Below are 20,968 nucleotides of genomic sequence, written 5' to 3'. Positions count from 1 at the left end.
TTCCTTCTGCTGTTAAGTGGGTTGGTCGTTTTGGATAAGTTAATTACACCAGTATAACACAGTGATTATGAACTGGACTCTGGAGCCAGATTGCCTGGGTTTGAATCTTACTTTAGCTACTCAATGGCTGTGCGACCATGGGGAAATTATTTGACACCTCTGTGAATCAGTTTTCTCATCATAATTGTTAATAATAGAACCCTACCATAAAGGGCTTTTCAGACAATTTAAAAAGGTAACGTTTAAAAACAGTCTAGAACAGTACCATATACAAACGCTCAGTAAATGTTAGCAGTGCTGCTGTAACTACTATTATTACTACTAGCCCTACTAATAATTGTATTAATCAGTGAAATGTATTCAATCGTCAACAAATACTTAGTAAGATCCTGCTATGTTCCAGGCACTGTGCTAGGTGGTAGATATACAGTTATAGATAAAACCAACAGAGTATACAACAAATAGATGTAGTGGACATAGTAAGTGCAAAGCAAAATGCTGAGAAATAAATGAAATAATGTATATAACTCACTTCACACTGCATCCTACATGTAGAAAGTGCTCACTAAGTTCTACCCCATTATTGCTATCAAATCACTTATCGTCTGTGGATCTCAGCTTTTTTCCTTATTAACTGAAGTGTTATTCTAGCAGAGTATCCTAAACCTAGCCAAACATCAGAAATTCTCAGATATCTTTAAAAGTTTCAGGGTTTTTTTCATCCTGACCTATAAGTGCCTGATTCACTGGTGTATTATTTTCTATACTTCTGGTCACAAGGGACAGTAAGTCCAAACTAGCTTAAGCAGGACACAGGAAACTGGGGAATTCAGATAAACTGCCTCAGGAACTTAGCAAATACCGCCAGAACTCTATTTCTGACGCTCATTTTCCTTTATTGTGGATAGGTTCCTTCTAGTTGGCAGGAAATAGGGCTACTGCTTTGTGGAGAATGGGCTCCATTTTTTTCAATTAGGCAACCAAGGGGGAAGATACACTTTTGTCTTTCATCCACTGAGTCTAATAACACAGGGAAGGACTCTGGCCCAGTTTGGATCACATACCTGTCATGGGACCCATCCTCTAGAGAGAGTATATTACAGAATTGGTAGATCTAGGAGAACCATATGGAGTGGGGAAGAAAGAGTGCTCTGACGACACTCTCAAGAAAGCCTTGCCTTAGCAGACAAAAGCAACAGTTATTTATAACCATTGGTCTGAGGAATCTGTATTTTTATTTAATCTCTTAAATGATTTTTCCAGGGTTTGGGATGCCCCAAGTTAGATGACACCACATCCTTTCTAGGTCTGACACCTTTTTTCTCTCTTTTTTTAAGGTCTAAATTATACAAAGTTGAGTTCGGAACAGCAAAAGAGAAAAAAAATACCATGGGCATTCATAGGAGAAAGAAGTAATGAAGAAAGAGGGGGTTAAGCAGATTGCCACACTGTGCAGCAGCAGGTAAGCTGGTAGCAAGGCACACCCTTGCTAACTCTTTGGTCTGCTGACAGTTGGCCTCTTCTTGGCTGAAATTTTGTCTCCTTTCAAGGCTGTCAGCAGGGCTCAGGGGTGGGCCTACTCAGAAAGCCTGGTAGGGGCTCCAAAGGGCTAGCACATTTCCAGTCCTTCTGCGAGAACTTGAAGGCACTGGCAGGAGGTGAGATGGAGGTAGAAGTGCTCTTGGAATCATTTCCCTCCCTCCTGGGCTTCTCTGTCTCTTGACCAGAGGTGAACCCAGAATGGATGTGCTGCTCCTAGTGTCTAGTTCTCTGAAAACTCTATGCACAGGAAGCCAGGGTACAGTCATTGAAGCAATGAGGCAGCTTGTGACTGTGGGAACTGATCCTGCATTGTCAAGTCTCATTCAGGGGTGAATGGTGCAGATGTCAGAAAACTGTGCTGGCAGGTTTCTGAGGCAGGGTCTTTCTCAATAAGGTCAAGTGTCTTGGGAAAGCCCACAGGTGTCCAGAATTCACACAGAGTCTCTGCTAGTCCTTGAACTTCATCAGTTCATCAAAAGAATTGGGCTCTAGAGAAAGAGCTCACTGCAGTAGACATCAAAGGAGTCTGATGGACAGACCACTGTTCTTTTTTAAAAGATTTTATTCATTCATTTATTTATCTGTTTATTTATTTAGGTGAGGGAGAGAGAGCCCACATGCATACGAGCACAAGCAGGAGGAGGGGGAGGGGCAGGTGCAGGATGGGAGGGAGAGGGACAAGCAAATTCCACTCTGACTGTGAAGCCCTACATGGGGCTCAACCCAGGTCCCTGAGAGCATGACCTGAGCTGAAAACAAGGGTCAGACACTGAATTGATTAAGCCATCCTGGAGCCCTGACTGCTGCTTTTTAATGAGCAAAACGAATGTGGCTACAAACTTGGAGGGTCTGTTAGAACAAGGCACGTTTTCTTGGTGAGAAGAGTCAGCATTCAACATTTGTTGGACACCTGCAATGTGCATTGGGGCTAAACAGATGACTAAAACCTATTGTTACCCAGAAACCTGCTAGTCTAATATGGAAGATAGACATATAAACAAATAAAAACCACAGCAAGATATTTAAGGAGGCAGTGTAATACGTAGAGGTCAGAGCACTGGCTGTGGCATCAGCAGAGTCTTGGTTCACGTCATGTAGTTCTGGGATATTGGCTAAATTACTTGACCTCTCAGGTTTTGGCTCCCTCATTGGGAAAATGAGGCTGATAAGAGCCCCTGACTCATAGCATTATTGTGAGGAATGAATGAGATGACACACTAAATTGCTTGACATGTACCAAGGACTCATTGAATAAGATCTATTATCTTTCTTAAACTGTTTATATCCACAGATCATGGGTGTTGTGGCAGAGGGTGTTAGAACAGGTTAATTAAATCTTTCAATAAACTTGTGTTTGGACACTTGCCCCATTACCAAGAACTGTCCTGTGAAAAACAGACATGATTCCTACTCTTGTGTATTTTGCAGTCTGAGAGAGGAGCAAATAAACCTTCCCCAAACCTATCATTTCAAACTATGATGAAAGCTACAAGAAGAAAAGAATGGGGTGCTATGAGACAATGTAGCAGTGGTATTTCATTCATATATATATATTTTTTTTAGATTTTATGTATTTATTTGACAGACAGAGCTCACAAGTAGGCAGAGAGGCAGGCAGAGAGAGAGGAGGAAGCAGGCTCCCTGCTGAGCAGAGAGCCCGATGTGGGGCTCGATCCCAGGACCCTGAGATCATGACCTGAGCTGCAGGCAGAGGCTTTAACACACTGAGCCACCCAGGTGCCCCTTTCATTCATATTTCATTCCCAAGAAAGTCCTCCCTGGGAAAGTAATATTTAAGGTGAAGGTGGGAAGATAATTCTGAGTTAATGAGGTAGAGAGAGGAGGAGGAATCCAGATAGAAAGGACAGTCTGTGCCAAGGCCCAAGGTAGGATACAGCTTGGTATGTTCCAGAACATGAAAGAAGGCCCAGTGAGACCGGACAGAGATGGGAAGAATGATCAGAGATGTGTGGGGGAAGGTGAGCAAGGACATGTTGCTTCTTTGCCTGCTCAATCCATTCTCCATCCTCTTCTGCCTTGTTGTGTGCCCCCTGACCTACCCCTTTGGCCTCCATTACCTACATTCTCGTGGCTGCTGGCTTCTGGTTGGGTTCCACCAGTGTTGTGAGGGTGGATCAGAAAATGCTGAAGCAATCAGTCCTGATATTTCTTTCCTTTTCCTTCCTGCTTCAGCAACATGGTTCTGGCAGTAGCCTAGTCCCTCTGTGGCCACTGCAGGTGTCCCTGGGAGACCTGTATTTCAAGTTAAGGACCTGGTCTTTCATATTTTTATTTGAAGTGCAATGAGAAGCTACAAACATGCTGTGGTTACTTTCTTGTCACATCGTTCTCCTACAGTTACAACCCATTTCTCATCTCCTCTTAACAGGAGGCTGTCTTCTTCCCAAACAGGCTCTCTTCATTACTTCTCAAGCCACAGTTCACCAATTCTTCCTTCTCAAAACTCCCTGCTCTCTCAGCTTTCAAGATCCCACGGTCTTGTCTTTCCTACATTTCAGGCTTGTTAGAAATTTTTTGTTGCTCTCCCCAGCTTGTAGATGTTGAGGGGCTCTCTAGAGCTTACTTCTTTCCTCTTCTCCACTGGCAATGCCAACCATAATCATCTCTCATATGAACTAAATGTCTCCTCATTTGTTCCTCCAAGATCTTTTCACATCATAAATTGGGCCATGTTATTACTTGCACAAAATTCTTTGGTGGCTTTTCATGGCATTTAGACTCTAAACCTATCAGAGGCCCATCCCTGTTCTAAACCGCTGTTACCCTGGAGGAAGACTGATACTGTCACCCTCATGTGGGTTACAACTCAAGGCCAGTTCCTAGAAAAAAGGGTGGTGATGGCCATGGGCCCATCAAGTACCTCTAAAGTAATTCAGTGGCAGCATGGCAGTACTTTTTTTTTTTTTTTAATGTTTAAAAATATACATATTTTCCAGTCAAAGCTTCCCAAGGATAGGTCTTTGTGATATTGAGTGGATTATTATCACATCTTGGACTTTTGGTTTAAATCTGGAAGTTACTACAGTTTGGTTCATAATTTGTTTATAAACCCTTCCATGTGGTGAGGTTACTTCTACTACTCTCATTCTTGATGTATGATTTGACTGTTTTCAGAACATATTTTTTTCTTTTTCTTCTTTTTAATGTTGAATATCTATTCTGCTGACACCTTGTTACAGAAAAGAAACGTCATGAGGGGTCTCCAACTGTGGAAGCTGATTTCCTGTGTGTTAGCAGTTTTTATGGTTTCTGGTGAGTGCTATCTAAACACAGTTCTTGTTGGGCATATATAACATTAGAATTTCCCTATCTTTGGTTATTCACCCTGAAGAATGGTAGGCCACTGGTCTGGCCTGGGAAGCCTAAGATCTGACAGACCCAAACACCTACTGGGAAAGGAGGGAATGGAAAAAAGATAGCAAGTATTATGATCTTTTTAAGATACAAAATCATTGGGGCACCTGGGTGGCTCAGTTGGTTAGGCATCTGCCTTCAGCTCAAGTCATGATCCCAGGGTCCCGGAATCAAGTTTGCTCAATGGGGAGTCAGCTTCTCCATTTGCTTCCTCCACCTGTCCCCCCCACCCCCCACTGCTACTGCCCCGGGTTACACTCTCTTTTCTTGCTCACTCTCTTTCTTCCAAATAAATAAATAAATAAACTCCAAAAAGATACAGATTCATTCTCTTTCTTTCAATTTTTTTCTTTGAAATTTTTATTAGTTTTTTTAAATTACAAAACTAAAACATGTTCATACATCCTTATGTATCTATCCCTTGACCTAGCAATTCAACTCCTAGGTAATTGTCCAAGAGAAATGGAAATTATGTCAAAATTCTCATGTAGAATGTTCTTAGCAGCTTTCTTCACAATAGACAAACTCTAGAAACAACCCAAGTGCCCATCAGTAGGATATGGACAAACAAGTTGTAATGCATCATTTGAATGGAACATGATTTAGCAATAGAAGGGAATGAACTATGAATCTATACAACAACCTGGACAAATCTCACAGTCATGATAGCAAATGAAGGAAACCAGACACAAAAAGTTATGACTCTATTTATATAAAATTCTAGAACAGGCAAAGTTCATCAAAGGAAATAAATGAGAGCTACTGTTACTTGAGGTGGAAAGAGGGGTGGGAAGAGGAGAATTAAAAATAAGTTATAAAAACTCATTTCAACAACTGAAAAATTCCAAAAATGCATAAAGAAAGTATAATCCCTTCCCATTTATTTTTACCCACTATGCTAATCCTATTAAAAGCTTGATAGTACTTTTTCACACTCTTTCCATGCTTTTAAATACAAACAAAAATACATGTGCACATATGCAGGTTTTGCTTTCGGGTCATGCCATACGCAGTGCTTGCTTTTTAAAATATCTGCTTGAGGGGCGCCTGGGTGGCTCAGCAGGTTAGGCATCCAACTCCTGCTTTCAGCTCAGGCCATGATCTTGGGGTCATGGGTTTGAGCCCCACATTGGGCTCTGTACTCAGTGGAGCAGTGGAGAGTCTGCTTGAGATTCTCTTTCTCTCTGCCCTTCTCCCTGCTCTATTTCTCTCTTTCAAATAAATAAATAAATCTTTAAAAAATAAAATAAGGCGCCTGGGTGGCTCAGTGGGTTAAAGCCTCTGCCTTCAGCTTGGGTCATGATCCCAGGGTCCTGGGATCAAGCCCCACATCAGGCTCTCTGCTCAGCGGGGAGCCTGCTTTCTCCTCTCTCTCTGCCTGCTTCTCTGCCTACTTGTAGTCTCTGTCTGTCAAATAAATAAATAAATACATCTTTAAAAAAAAATAAAAATAAAATAAAATACCTGCTTGATAATACATCATGGATATCCCTCCAGCTCAACATATATAGATATAACTCATTCTTCTAAATATTGGCATAATTCCTTAATATGAATGTGCCATAATTTATTGAGCCATTTGCCTAGTGATGAGTAGTTAGGATGTTTCTATTTTTGTTTTTGCCACTGTAAACAATGTTACAATAAAATATATCTTTGTACATCTATCTTTACATATGGTGTTTAGATCTCAAAAGTGGGAACAGGAAAGGATAAGTGTTTTTTATTTAATTGGATATTGGCAGATTGTATACCAAAGAGATTACAGCAGTTCTCACTCTCACTAAGCAACATATTGAAAAGCTTATTTTGTCATGTCCTCACTAGCTCTAGATGCTATTGCTCTTTTGAATTTTTGCCAATTGAATTGATAAAAATATGTTGCCTTAATCTCAAAGTAGTTCTAACTAAAGTAAACCTATGCTTTCATACCTTGTATAAAAGACTCTTTTAACATCTCTCCCATTTTTCAGTCCTGTTCTTGGTCGGTATGGCTCACATCCCTCAAAATAGCACTTTCAAGTGTATTGGGAGATAGAAGGCAGGCATGGCCAAGAGGGAGCTAGTCCCATTGTTTGTTTGTTTGTTTTTTGGCTAAAAATATTCAGCTTAATGGGAAGAATTCCTTATTTTGTCATCCCTTGTCAGAGCAGCCTGCATATTTTCATCCTGGTACCAACAAGAATCTGTGTCTGTTTATTTGCTCACTTGTATTAGGCAGGATCACAGAACTTAGAACAGAAAACAGAATTCAAGTCAAAAGGGTTTGATTGAAGATAACGAAGCAAACAGACTATTTATAGATGCAAGGTCAGGGTTAAGGGTATTAATAAGGATGTCAAAGCACTTGGAAGTAGTGCTGGTGAGGAGCCATTACCATCAGTTTCAGTTATTTATTGCTGTGTAAAACTGCCCCACAACTTAGTGTCTTGAAAAAAAAAAACAAACACCACCATTTGTTTGCTCAGAATTCTTCAATTTGAGCAGGGCTTGGTGGAAATGGCTTATCCCTACTCTGCACTTGGTGGAGTTCTCTAGAGCAGCTCAACTGGTGCTGGATGAGGATCCAGGATGGGTTCACTCACATGTCTGGTGCCCTGCTGGGGGGGTTGTCTCTCCTTCCATGTGGTCTCTCATTTGATAACTAGCCTGAGCTGTTAATAGGTGGCTAGATCCCAAGAAAGTCAAAGTGGAAGCTGCTAGGCCTTTTAAAGACTTGTCGCAGAATAGACCAGCCTCCCATTTACCACATTCCAGTGGTCAAAGCAAGTCATAAGGCAAATCCAGCTTCAAGGGAAGGTGAAATAGATATTACCTTTTAAGCAGAGGAGCATCGTGTGCATATAGAGTTGAGAGGAATCTTTAGTAGCCACCTTTAAAAAAAAAAGATTTATTTATTTACTTGACAGAGGAGGAGAGCATGCTTGTGCAACTGGGGGGAGGGGCAAAGGAAAGGGGGGAGAGAGAATCCCAAGCAGTATCCCTCACCACCCTGAAATCATGACCTGAGCCAAAATCAAGAATTAGATGCTTAAGAACTGAGCCACCCAGACACCCCAATAGCCATCCTTGAGGATAATCTACTACAGATGCTTCAGTACAAAAAGATAGGGAAGAATAGTTTCCAATGAGATCTGGCCCTGTGGAGGAAGGTCTGTCCTACAGGAGATGTAGTAATTGAAATCTGCTGCCATAACTGGGGCTGAGGCAGGGGGAGAAGGGCCGAATTACCCTGATCTCTTTCTTCCTGCTTTCTGATTTCCTGCCGGTACAAGGAAGCCTGGTTAACATAATTCAGAAGTCAGCCCCACCTTTCTAGAAAGCAAAGCAGCTCAGAAAAGGCCACTGAATGGATTGGGAATGAATTGGGGCATTGACGAAGAACAAGCATATTTTTTTATTATCTGTTTCTGACATTAGAATTTAAGTTTCATCAGGGGAGGGGAGCATCCATCCTGATCATAACTGATTCCCTGGAGCTAACGAGTATCTGGCACTTCCTAGATACTCAAAAAAATGTTTTGAATGGACCTGAGTTTAGTTACCTGAGGAGGAGTCTTTCCGATACTGCAGAAGAAACACCTAAAACATGGCAAGATGGAGGTTAAGTGACAAATGAAACCAGCCTGATCCTAAGGCCACAGTTACACTCTGGGGCTAGTCGTGGTATAAAATATGAATGCCAGTTCCCTAGAGTGCTTCTGGAATATGTTTGAGTCATGACACCCAATCTGATCTCCCTGGTGATTGTCAGAGCATTGTGCTTTTCTCCTTTGCCTCCCTGATGATGGACTTAGGTGCCCTAAATCAAGTGATTTGTTTTCTTTAATGTAGGACTACGAGAAGCCACAAGCTATGCTTCAAGAAAAAAAAAAAAAAAGACATATAATTCACATACTATGTATCCATTCCTTTAAAGTGTGAATTCAAAATCAATGATTTTTCATATATTCACAAGGTATGCAACCATCCCACTTATCTAATTTCAGAATGTTATCTTCAGTGCCATCCCCCACACCCCAAACTCATATTCATTAGCACTCACCTGTCTTCCCCATCTCCTTCCAGCCCCTGGCAACCACTACTGTATGTTTTGTCTCTATGGATTTGCCTATGGTAGACATTTAATATAAATGGAATCATACAATATGTGACCTTTCATTTCCGTCTTGTTATGCTAAGCATAATATTTTCAAGGTTCATCCATTTGTAGCATATACCAGTCCTTCATTTCCCTCTCTTTTTAAAGATTTATTTATTTTAGAGAGCAAGAGAGAGAGAAAGAGAACATGCTCAGGGGAGGGGCAGAGGGAGAGGGAGAGGATCCCAAGCAGACTCCCTGCTGAGTGTGGAGCTCTCTGCCCGGCTCCATCTCAGGATCCAGAGATCATAACCTGAGCCAAAACCAAGAGTTGGATGCCACCCAGATGCCCCCATTTCTCTTTTATGGCTAAATACTATTCTACTGTGTGGGTATACTATATTTTGTTTATCCATACATCAATTGATGTACATTCTTTCTACTTTTTGGCGACTTGAAGTAATGTTGCTATGAGCATTTGTGTAAAAACTTCTGTGTGGACATATGTTTTTTATTCTCTTGAGCATATACCTCGGAGTGGAATTATGGGGTCAAATGGTAATTCCGTGTTTAACTTTTAGACGAACTGCCAGAGTGTTTTCCAAAGTGGTTGCACCATTTTCTATTCCTCCCAGCAACATATGAGGGTTCAAATTTCTTCACATCCTTGTTAACACTTGATTACAACCATTCCAGTACGTGTGCAGTAGTATCTCATCGTAGTTTTGATTTGTGTTTCCCCAGTGGCTATTGATGTTGAGCATCGTTTTATGTGCTTACATGTCATTTGTGTATCTTCTTTGGGGAATTATCTATTGAGGTTTATTTGTCTATTGAGGTTTAATTGTCTATTTGTTCATATTCTAATTGAATTGTCTTCTTATCGTTGAGTTGTAAGAATTCTTTATATATTCTGGATATAAATCCCTTATCAGGTAAGTGAGTTGCAAGTATTTTCTCCTATTGTGTGGGTTGTCTTCTCACTTTTTTGATAGTGTCCTTTAAAGCATGAAAAAATTTTAAATTTGATGCAGTCCAATTTATCAATTTTTTCTTCAGTTACTTGTGGTTTGGGTGTTATATCTAAATTAATAATAGTGACTAGAATAATTACTGCCTCCTGGCTTACATGAAGAATTTTTATTTCCTTCCATTTGAGCACTTTTGTTTCAGGGATCATTCTAGGATCTCAAACTTGTATTTTTTTTTTTTTAAGATTTTATTTATTTATTTGACAGACAGAGATCACAAGCAGGCAGAGAGGCAGGCAGAGAGAGAGGGGGAAGCAGGCTCCCCACTGAGCAGAGAGCCCGATGCAGGGCTCCATCCCAGGACCCTGGGATCATGACCCGAGCCAAACGCAGAGGCTTTAACCCACTGAGCCACCCAAGGACCCCAAACTTGTATTCTTGATTAACGGAACACTGAGCCCATCAAGGGAGGTGGCAGAGGTGATGGTGTAAGTCCCAGTTCAAGAGTTCAAGTCTGAAGACCTGAAATCCAGGAAGGCAGATGTCTAAGCTCAAGGTAAAAACAGATTTCACAACTCACAGGGAGTTTAAATTTGCTCTTCCTCTACCTTTTTATTCTATTTGGGCCCTCAGTGGATTGGATGGTGCCCGCCGACACTGAGAAGGGCCATCTGCTTTATTTAGTTCACCAGTTCAAATGCTAATCTCTCCTAGAAACACCCTCATAGACAGACCCAAAAATAGTGTTTTACCAGCTCTCTGGGCCTCCCTTAGTTCAGTCTGGTTAACACATAAAATTACCTATCACAGGGATTGAGTTTAAAAAGATGCCCATGAAACTGTATTGGGGGAATAAAATACTTTACAGATAAAAAGATAAGGCAAACATCAAAGCTTTGGCAAGAGTTGGACTAAGTTGTGCAAAAACAAGCTTTGCTCTGTGATTAGCTGGGTGACCTTGTCCAGTCACTTGAACTCACAAGTCTCAATTTCTTGGTCTATTGAGTATAGGTAATCTTGCCAAATCTAAAGACCTTTCTGTGTTATTATGAGATTGAAATGATGTAGTACGTATAAAAGTGCTTTGGAGAACTTAACTTGTATTTTGGGCATTGAGAATAATTCATAGAGACCAGCTTGCTTTCATTCTAAAAACTGACTTTGAATTGTTTATAGTACTGATTTATCCCTTTGCTTAGGACCAGCCCCAAGCAATGTTTACTGTAATGAAACATTAACATGAGATTTCTCACCACTTAGCTGGGTGATGGCCAGGCCCTGGTACTTGGCTCAAAGAAAGTAGTTATACAGTGTTTAATAAGTACGAGGCCCTCAGGGAGCTCTGTGAATGCTCTTGGTGCTATGGTGAAATGCAACCAAAGACTATCAACCACAGTCTTTTATTGGTCACTTAGAGCGTAGAGGAAGTATGTTTAAAAAGAAAAAAGATAACCTTATTGGCATTGTGGTGGAGTTGGAAGACCTAAGCCTTTGTACTCTCAGCCACTCACCTTCCATCTCTCCCAGGCATTCATGCAGAGAAAGATGGTTTGCCCAGAGGAATCCAATTTGAAGGGAGGGGGACAGTGAAACAAACCAAAGTAACAAAGCACTGATTCCATTGTTGAGAAAGACACACTTACAAATTATGAAGTATTTAGGGATGATATTGTATATCCCTATGGGTTGTTTTAGACTTAACTGCTTCTGACGGTTAATCTTTGGAAGATACAAGTAGATACAACGGTTATTGACAGGCTAAGATAGAATAAGACCTTTAATTGTCACCTATTGTGTCAGAGACTGGTCAAGACTCCTGGAGTACCAACAACTCCCTTCTCTACTATCCCACCCCTCCTGACAAATTTCTAAGTGTTATTCTACATTGAGTAACTCAGAATCTGAGATATTTCACCTCTGGTGAACATATCACCTGGTTGGGGAAGAGGGATGGCCCTGGGACAAGAACAGTCCCCGTGAGGAAAGGTGGCATTTTCCAGAGTGAGGTAGAGAGGAAGGGAATGCTTCCATATGAGAAAATGAAGATCCAGAAATAAGATTAGGATCTGGAGGTTTCCAAAAAGTAAGCTCTCTTTATGAAGGTTTTAACCTCTTAGGTACTTTTTCCTTTAACCACAAAAATCATACCTAGTATCTATAGTTTTATACAGTTTGCCTCATACTCTTTGATTTCCTTTTGCTTCTTCTAACCTTTCAGTAAAGTTTGATACACAGCTAGTTATCAACTGTGTCTCAATTTTCTTTCTTTCAGAATATTTTATTTATTCATTTGAAAGAGAAAGAGTGAGTGAGAGAGCACGATGGGGGGAGAGGGGCAGAGGGAGAAGGAGAAGCAGACCTCCTGCTGAGCAAGGAGCCATGCTGAGGAGCTGGGTCCCAGGACCAACTGAACCACCCAGGCGCCCCTCAATTTTCTTATTGTAAAATGGAGATAATACCCATGATGTAAGTGAGGATTAAATGAATTAGTACATGTTAATTAATGTGCTAATTAATGTGAGTTCCATTAGGACACCTGGCGGTACCTAGCGCATAAAAGTCCTCAGTATATGTTCGCTGTTGTTGTAACTGTTATTACCACACCTTCTCCTCCTCTTCCTCTTCTTTTTTTTTAAAGATTTTATTTATTTATTTGACAGAAGGAGATCACAAGTAGGCAGAAAGGCAGGCAGGCAGAGAGAGAGAGGAGGAAGCAGGCTCCCTGCCAAGCAGAGAGCCCGATGCAGGGCTCGATCCCAGGACCCTGGGATCATGACCTGAGCCGAAGGCAGAGGCTTTAACACACTGAGCCACCCAGGCGCCCCTCCTCTTCCTCTTCTTGAGACCTTTCAAACTTCAATGGGGGCCAGGACTACTTTCATTTTTTGAGGCAACTAGTATATTAAAAAATGAGGAAATTACCAAATATGATTGCAAAATATTATGGTATGCTTTAAACATTTACATATAACAAATTAATGCTTTGCAACACACACAAAAATACAAGCCATAAAACTGTGCCCTTCACAGGGTAATTACACAGTACATAAATTCCACCCTCTGGACGCCATAGCTCAGGAATTAGGATGCAAGCCTCAAGCTGCAAGGCGAGCATCGGTATCTTCCAGTCCTGCCAGCCTATCTTCCTATCTTTGTATCTAACCTCGTTTGGAAATAGCTTTAAAGGTAAATTTTCGTCCTTTCCTGAGTGGAAGACCAGACAAAAAGGCTCTTTTGCATCCTTCTATCCCCAATCCTTTGGGCTCTAGGTAGTTTCATAAAGGGTAGTAAGGGCCCCTCTCCCCAGACCTCCTCCCACCACCTTTGCAGAGAGAGGAGTGGCCAGGAAACAAACCCCTTGGAGGAACAGTGTCAAGAAGGCAATTCCAAAATGGACAAATCATTATTGCCTACCTCAGCTCTTTTACTATATGCAGAGGGAGGTAAAAATCTGAGGGGGAGAGAGAAGCTGACGTTCCAGTACCTGAATAATAGACCTCCTCCTCCTCCTATTTGTATACCATCCACAGGCAAGCCAGGCTTCAGCTTCATGGGATCAACCTTTTTTTTTTTTTTTAGTTTTTATTTAAATTCCTGTTAGTTAACATAGAGTATAATATTAGTTTCAGTGTACAGTGGAGAGATTCAACCCTTCCATATATCACCTGATGCTCAACATAAGTACGCTCTTTAATCCCTATCACTTACTTCACACCCCCTGCCACCTTCCATTCTAATCAGTTACTATAGTTTCTGTTCTTTTTGGTGTTCAAATTATCCCACCTTTGGCCAGGGAGAGCTTTTTCGCTATGGTTCCTGAGTCCTTTTGACTTCATATTAGACTTCTTTGTGTTGCTTCCTTACTTTTTATTATGAAAAGATATCAAGGCTGTCTTTTATATTTCCTGCCCCAACTTAGAGTCAGTCATTTCTCTAAGGAAATGATAGTTAGAGGCCACAATCTGAAGAGAAATGCTCATTACTATTGAGTTTATTACTTCTTAGACTTTCTAATGGAAAGAGTTTGGAAATACTTTTTGTTTATTTTAAATAAAAAAGATATTATGAATTCATAATAATCTAAAATTTGTTATTATGGGGTATTATTTCTTTGGTTTATATTTTTTAAGATTTTATTTATTTATTTGAGAGAGAGAGAGCACAAGTAGGGGGAGCAGCTAAGGGAGAAGGAGAAACAGTCTCCCCACTGAGCAGGGGAGACTTCTGTTTAAACAGAAGGTCACTAAAATAACTTTTCTCTGCTTTGCTTTCTTACTTGTTACACCTTGGAGGTCACTTCACAGCCTTTTCACAGCTTAGAGAACTCTGCAGGCACATAATACTGTTTATGCAGCCGGTGTCCTATTGCTGAACAAATAGGTTGTTTCCAGTTTTTTGCTATTCCAAATAATGCCAGTTTATACTTGGCAAAGTAGGGATACAACTTTTCATATTTCATAAATTTTTGGGGGACAGATACTTGAAAGTGGGATTTCTGGGTCAATAAGAAAATGAAAATTTTTGAGATATTGCTAATTCTCCTTGATACAGGCTGTACCATTTTGCCTTCCCATTATCAAGGAATGAAAGGATCTGTTTCCCCAAAGTATCAATACAGAATATGTTGTCAATCTTTTGGATTTTTTTTTTTATTGCCAAATAAGGGACAAAAGATAGGTGAGAAATGATATCTCAGCATTGTTTTAATTCACATTCTTTCACTATCAGTAAGGCGGAACATTTTTTTATATATTTGAGTCATTTGCATTTCTTTTCTTTCTTTTTTTTTTTTTTTTAATGAAAGGACAGTTCTTTCTGGCTCCTCCCTTTCCATGATCTCCAGTCCTTTCTGGGTCCCTGGTGCTTTCTGGTTCGGTCTTTAGGCCTTTAGGTACAACAGTCAGCGTTGGACTACCTGTACCTGCACGCTTGTCAGGGGCCATTGTAGTGGGAGGACAGTGAGAGAGAAAGAAAACCATAGGTGTTCTCCCCATCTCCTTGGGACCACAGCCTCTCTGATCAGAGAGGAATTCTCCCTTCCTCAGAATGTTAGGCCTCTGTAGGCCCTGGCTGCTTTTATTGCCACTGTTGTTTTTGCTGTTGCCACCACGGGATTACCTCAGGGCTGGTGCAGGAGAGGGCAGAGAAGAGAACTCCAGGCAATTTTTCCATTTTCCTTTCACCTTACAAGTTCCCCTTTCCTCTCCTGAGGCCAGAGCTAGAGGGCTTCTTCTGGACCTCTCTTTTTCCCTGGCCAGTAACCAGCTCCAGATATCAAAATTTCTTGAAACCAGGTTGGGACACCAGAAAAAAAGAGAAGGAAACTCCCTGCTGGCTTGGTGGTACCTCATCCTTTGGGCTTCTTCGGTTTGTCTTCTGTTTGAAATTAAAAAAACACCATGCTTCCTAGCAGTGTCGAGTGGGAGGGCGAGAGAGGATGGAATGTTCTTACCCCATCTTACCTGGAACTGGAACCCCTGCCTCAGGCATTTTACGCTTGTTTCCTTCTTTGCTTGAAATGCTGTTCATCCAGATCTTTAGTTGACTAACTCCTACTCGAATTTCAAGTTTTACAGCAAATGTCACCTGCTCAGAGAAGCCTTTCCTGACCACTCTCTCTCATGCAGCCTCTTCCAATCCTAGACACCCTTTACCACATTCATCTATTGTATCATCTTCATAACATTTATTACAACCCGAAATTATCTTCTTTAGATATGTTTAGTTGCTTCTTGTCTGTTTCTTTCCCTACTCTGGGAATGCTTGACCTATCTTGCTAATGTCTCACCTGCCTTTAGAACATGGACATGTAGAAAGTACTCAAAATAGGTATTGAATAAAAGGAGGCAAAGGAATTAAGCAGCATTTGGGTAAAATAATATCTGTTGGCCAGTGGTCTGAAGGAGGTGCTATCATTAATCTAAGACCACAGACATGGGGCTGTGGCCATTGCGGTGTAGGAGTGGGAATCAGGATTGTGGGGATCAACCTCCCCCTGGCTCTGCTGTGGACTTGCTCTGCCATTCTGGAGAAGTTGCTTCATCCCTTTAGGACTTAATTTTCTCATCTGAGACATATTAGAATGAGATTTGTTAACACAAAAGTCCTTCCAGCTTCAGCATTTAAGAATTCTCAAACATTTACATCAACAGTACGCCTTTAAAGTCGCACAATCAAATAAAGGAAGAGAGAAATAAATTAATTAATTAATAAGTTAATTAATTGATTAAGTTACACAATCCAAGAGGATCAGTTATACTGGAAGAACCCATCTCTCTGCAGTACCAACTCTTCCCTGGCAGGAAGATGAATGACATAATTATACGGAAAAAATTCACCTTAGGTTCTGACCCTGAAATGATCGGCTTGCTTCTTTCTGGCAGTATATATTTCCTTTAACAGTATTTCTTTTAACTTTTTTTCCCCTACAATTTCATGTATAATATCTACTCTTTTTCTTATTAAGGATTTTGTTCATTTATTAAAGAGAGAGAATGATAACGAGTGTGGGAGGGGGAGGGGGAAGAGGGAGGAGCAAACTCCCTGCTGAGCAGGGAGCACACTGAGATCCTGACCTGAGCCAAAGGCAGATGTTTAACGTTTGAAAGACCCAGGCATCCTGATGTATAATATCTATTCTTAATATAGGCCCCACTCCTGTACCACGGTGTCATTTTGACTTTGGGATTGCTGGGTGTTTCGTTATCCAGATTTCTTCCTTACCCCCACCCACACACACAGCAGACCAAAAAAGGGGGTTTCCTGAAACTTTTGGCACTATCAACCTGTCTCCTCCCTAAACATTTCCCAGCACTGACCCTCTGGTTAAGTCTGGAGAATCATGTTACATCTTATTAAAATCATGCTTCTCCTTCCTGCTGTAGTAAGTGTGGACACAGAGATCCTATTATTTGCAGCAGACATCCTGGGCACCTCCAATTTGGCTTAAGTATTTTGTTTTTTGTTGAGTTCCTTGGGAGATTGACTTTGGGAGACCTCAGGCCAGACCTAAACATGCTGAGCCCCAGAAGTCCGTACCAGGAATGTGGTTGTATGGAAACGATGTGTTTTGCTTTTTGTATTTCTCTGTAGTGCTGGTGTGTGATCATCGTCAAGTTTTCTGCCACAATGGAGTGAATGGCTTTTTCAGAGAAGTCAGGAAAGAGGGCCTATGTTCTCCCCATCCCTAGTTTCCTACATGTTTTCATCTATTTACCAGGCCTTAATTTTCATTCACCTACAAAACATCTGCTCTGTTCTAGATAACTGTCTCACCCATGGCATGAATCTATATGCAAGGCGAGCTTTTATTTCCCTTCACAGATATTTTGACCTTTGACTGCTCTTCAATTCTTCCGTCACTGCCTCTCTCACTCCCTGATGATATAGTACCTGTGGTTTCCTTAACATAAAGATAATGAAATTGTCATTCATAGTATTTTTAAATGACCTGTATAATTATCTGACAGTCTAGCTGCTGGGCTATGGGGTATAATTCAGTTTTGCTGTTATAAAGTTTTAAAGTAAGAACATCTATGGACTAGATGTACTATGGGAGAGAGTTACTTTTCATTATTTGTGTGAGCGCACATTGGAGAGTTATGCAGAGTTAAAAAAATGAAGTGCATAATCATTACGTTTTAAGTTCAGAGGTGTTCATTACCATGTTATGTATCATCCAAAACATTGGCTACGATTTTTTTTTTTGTCCATTACTAGAGAATTAATTAAATAAAGTTGAAGAGAATTAAGTACAACATTACAATTGTTTTAGAATTGTGATACTATTATATTTATAATTATTATGAAAGGAACTAGGTTATAGCCACATGTGACCTGATTTTATTTTTTAAATTATAATACACATATAAAAAATACAAAAAATATGTTAAAAATGTAAAAACTATGTTATAATTATTTACATGTAAATGAATTAATTGTAAATAAATATATTTATCAATAGGGTATATATACATGTATGTATGCCCAGATGTGTGTGTGTATATATATATATATATATATATATACATATATATATGTATATTTGTTAAGCTGAAGGAAAACACCAAGTTCTCTCTCCATAATTATTAATAATCAGTGATGATCTCTCAATTAGGGTGATTTATAATATAGCATAGTGGTTAATTTCATGGACCCTGGAGCTGGTCTGCATGAACACAAATCCTGGATCTACCAGGCCATTTGACCTTTGGCAAGTTGTATAACCTCTACCTTTCTATAAAATGGGGATGATAAGGTGCCTGGGTGGCTCAGTGGGTTAAACCTCTGCCTTTGGCTCAGGTCATGGTCTCAGGGTCCTGGGATCAAGGCAGCATCAGGCTTTCTGCTCGACAGGGAGCCTGCTTCCCCGTCTCTCTCTGTCTGCCTCTCTGCCTACTTGTGATTTCTCTCTCTGTCTAATAAATAAATAAATAATTCTTAAAAAAAAATAAAAATAACATGGGGATGATAAAAACTGTACCTGTCTCATGGGATTGTTTTGAGTAATAAGCTAGTTAAGATAGGAAAAGTGTTTGGAATAGTGCGTGGTATACAGTAAGCTCTATGTAAGTGTCACTACGATTTTCAGTTTTATCCTTATTATTAACAACGATTATGTAGTCTTCTATACTTAGAAAACAATTCAGTAAATGTTATTTTTAACCAAAAATGTATTGCATTATTGATGTAATCTTTCCAGAAATGTTTCCCCCTTGTATCATAAGTGTGTCAAGTTAGTAGGAAATGACAATGAAAGTACTGTGCATTTAGGTTTCTAGAATAAATTATTTAAAAGCTATAAATAAATTCACCTTTTTCTGTCCACTTATTCTCAAACATTGGCAGATAATGAAGAGTTTCTCCTCCAGCAATGGTTGTCAAACTTTGGCAAGCATCAGAACCCCTGGAGGTCTTGTTCAAACCCAGATTGCTGGGCCCCACCCCCAGAGTTTCTGATTCAGCAAGTCTGAGATGGAGCCTGAGAATTTGCATTTCTCAGAAGTTCCCAAGTGATGCTGATGCTGCTGATTCTCAAGACCACACTTTGAAAACCACCAACCTACAGCACTCAGTGCCATGATCAAATGGAAAAACCTATGACTAGAGAATCAGCCACTCTGGAGCTTTCAGTCACTCCCAGTTTTATGATATTCCTCCTTTCTTTCCTTCCATGAATGTTGGAAGGGAGGGGCACCTCCATGGGCCAGGAGCGCCTACCATAGGTCAGGCACTGGGATAGATGCTGGGGATAAAAAAACAAAAAACAAAAAACTTTTGTGGTCGGTGAGCTTGCAGTCTAGGGAGAATCTTAGGCAAGTTACTCAATCTAATTTCTGATATCTCAACCAGGAAATGAAGGGTTTAAGTATTAAGTCATTTTAATGGCAATTATTGAACATTTACTATGCCCCAGGTTCCGTGAAAGGCAAAAACAACACAAAAACATTTGCTTATATGATGGTTTTAGTAAAATACATCCATAAATATTGTTTCAATTGATTCTCTCACCAAGCATTTGTGCCTGATAAGATATGTTTAACACTATTCCATAGATAAGCCAACCAAATGTAAAGAGGTTGCAATTTTGCCTAAGCTGGGAAGTAGTTAAGAGGGACTTGAACTCATTTCCCTTTTCCCCATTTCAGAGTCTTCCGTCTATATACCATTTGGAACTAAATTTTCTCCAAGGTCCCTTCATGTTCTTTTTGTGATTTTGTGATATATATTGGTTGAATTAAAAGGTTATCATTTTTTACCTATTGTTCTAAAGCTGTGGGTAATACTTTTAGATAAGCATTGGAAATTCAGTGAACATTGTTGGTAGTGGAGCTCAGCAAATATTTATTGACCATCTGATACAGAATATATTAAGTGTTGGAGATTAAACATAAGTATAAAGTATAAATAAATAAAATATAGGTAAACATTTTATATATAATAGGATATATAATGTTATATATAATAATAAATATATATTATATATAACAGGTTATATGTGTATATGTGTGGATGTGTGTATATGAATATATATATCTTCTGTTTTTTAAAGGGTCTTAAAGTCTAGTAGGACAGATAAACAGGAAATAAAATACTACAGTACAGTGTGGGAAGGACAGTGACAGAAGAATGCCTAGGGTACTAGGGGACAACAAAGTGAGTATACAAACAGCCTGGGGAAAGGATTGGGGAAGATTTTCTAGGGACCTTGTGTCTCAGCTGATTTTTTGTGAGATGAATGATCAAAAGGGGTGGGAAACAAGTGATCCCAGCAAAGGGACCCATATGAACTAAGGCTCCAGTGTGTAAAACAGCAGGGCGTGTTCAGGGGGTTATGTGTTCTTTACTGGATCTGAAATGTGATGTGTGGCTGTACTTGTCTGGAAAGGTGGGCAGGGGCTTCATGAGTCACTCTTGGACATATCCTGTATGTGGTAGGAAGACTGCATATTTTTCAGGTTGAAAGCTTGGGCTCTCAAGTCAGACCATGTGTCCTTGACCTCAGTTCTTACATGTATTAGCTAGTGATCATAGGCAATGTAATCTTCCTGAAATTTAATTTTCACAGCTGAAAAATGGGGATAATAATGCCTACTTCTAAGGTTTGTTCCAAGGATAAAATGAGTTAATGCGTGTATGGCTCTTGGTGTAGTGTTTATCACAAGAGAAGCTCTCCCAATAATGGTAATATCTGACAATAATGATGATGATAATTATTATTAGAAGGGCCCATCATAAATAACTGCCTAGTTGTGCATCATAGTGTAATTATATTGAAAAGTAAATGTTTGGTGATGACTCCCAGGGAATTTACTGTCTTAGAGACCATACTAGCTTGGACAAAGAAAACATAAACAAGTTGTGTAAGCACCTCTGCATTTCTATGCTTATCAATAAAGGTTTTCTATTATTTACCCAAAGTGGGAGGATAGAGAAGTTACCCCGGTTGGGCATCAGGCAAGTTGTCATTAATAATTACTTAGCTTATGCTTTATTTTAT

General features: G+C 40.0%; 1 protein-coding gene across 23 annotated transcripts in view; it reads left to right on the top strand.

Annotated features, from left to right (window-relative positions):
- The window catches only part of LOC308343878 (uncharacterized protein), a 391,106-nt gene that overhangs the window by 4,421 nt on the left and 365,717 nt on the right, over nt 1–20,968 (top strand). For 18 of the 23 annotated variants that reach the window (XR_013966916.1, XR_013966917.1, XR_013966918.1 and 15 more), the window contains exon 2: nt 1,338–1,462. Coding sequence is in view for 1 of the 23 variants with exons in the window: in XM_080805090.1 (XP_080661216.1) it covers nt 1,338–1,416 (79 nt within the window). In the remaining 22 variants the exon portion in view is untranslated. Of the gene's footprint in view, nt 1–1,337; nt 1,463–4,742; nt 4,816–20,968 lie in introns of all 23 variants that reach the window. The other 5 variants (XR_013966931.1, XR_013966932.1, XR_013966933.1 and 2 more) reach the window with 1 other exon arrangement.

Source organism: Martes martes (genome assembly GCF_963455335.1).
Source record: "Martes martes genome assembly, chromosome: 5".
NCBI classification, from domain to species: domain Eukaryota; kingdom Metazoa; phylum Chordata; class Mammalia; order Carnivora; family Mustelidae; genus Martes; species Martes martes.
The sequence above is the reverse complement of the archived record's forward strand: the minus strand, read 5'-3'. Positions and strand labels throughout refer to the sequence as shown.